Raw genomic sequence first — 952 nt, 5'->3', positions numbered from 1 at the left:
TAATACAAAATTTATAATATGCATATAATCTCCTAAATTTTATGAATAAAAATTAGACGACATGGTCATGAATCTCCGGAATGATGATGATGATGATGATGATGATGATGATGATGATTTCTCATGGAATTCATGTGGGTCAGTATGTCCAATCCCATTAAACTAATTTGCGACGGAGCACCTGCCCCTGCGACCAAGTGCAACCACTAAACTGTTCCAGCATCTTATACCACTCCATGACGTCACCCTCTGGGCCCCACTCAACGACAAAACACGCGCATCCGCGTCATCACCTTGGCTGGAGCCACACGGCCTAACTGCCGCCCAGGTCAGACTCCCCGAAATGACGTCACCCTCCCCCCCATCCTGCTCCCTTTATATACGCCGATCCCGCAAGCCCTTCTCTTCCACCATTTCTATGCGACCGAATAAACCTCAATGCAACAAATGCAGCGAGCGGCTTTTCCCTCTTCGCCGTCATCATCTTCTTCCTCCGGCGGCGGCGTAAAGACGGCGGTGGAGGAGACACCGGTGGTGGTGATTGCCCGGCGAGGTTGCTGTATGGGACACGTTGTGAAGCGGCTGCTTCAGGGACTGGGGGTTAGTCCGGCAGTGTGGGAGATCGTCGGAGAAGCAGAGGAGACGGCGTTGAGGGCCGAACTCGGCGAGATGGGGCCCACCGAAGATGAGCAGAGAGGGTTTCCGGTGACTTTGCCGGTGGTTTTTATTGGGGGGAGGCTTCTCGGGGGATTGGATCATCTAATGGCGGCGCATATTTCAGGGGAGCTTGTTCCGAACTTGAAGGAAGCCGGCGCTCTGTGGCTCTAGAACAGAGGATTGATCTTTTTTTTTTGTAAAGAATTTATGATTTGGAGGATTTAGATACTTGACATTCAAAATTTGTGTATTTACACAGTTAACATTAAAAAAAAATAGTACTTTATATATATAT

General features: G+C 48.8%; 1 protein-coding gene across 1 annotated transcript; it reads left to right on the top strand.

Annotated features, from left to right (window-relative positions):
* The first annotated feature begins 399 nt into the window (after positions 1 to 399).
* On the top strand, positions 400 to 949 carry LOC110099690 (monothiol glutaredoxin-S9-like). The gene has a single exon (XM_020826917.2). The coding sequence runs from the start codon at positions 439 to 441 to the stop codon at positions 826 to 828; it is 390 nt and encodes a 129-aa protein (XP_020682576.1). The 5' UTR covers positions 400 to 438; the 3' UTR covers positions 829 to 949.
* Positions 950 to 952: the final 3 nt, after the last annotated feature.

Source organism: Dendrobium catenatum, unplaced genomic scaffold (genome assembly GCF_001605985.2).
Source record: "Dendrobium catenatum unplaced genomic scaffold, ASM160598v2 fragScaff_scaffold_1427, whole genome shotgun sequence".
In the NCBI taxonomy this organism is placed as follows: Eukaryota; Viridiplantae; Streptophyta; class Magnoliopsida; order Asparagales; family Orchidaceae; genus Dendrobium; species Dendrobium catenatum.
The sequence above is the reverse complement of the archived record's forward strand: the minus strand, read 5'-3'. Positions and strand labels throughout refer to the sequence as shown.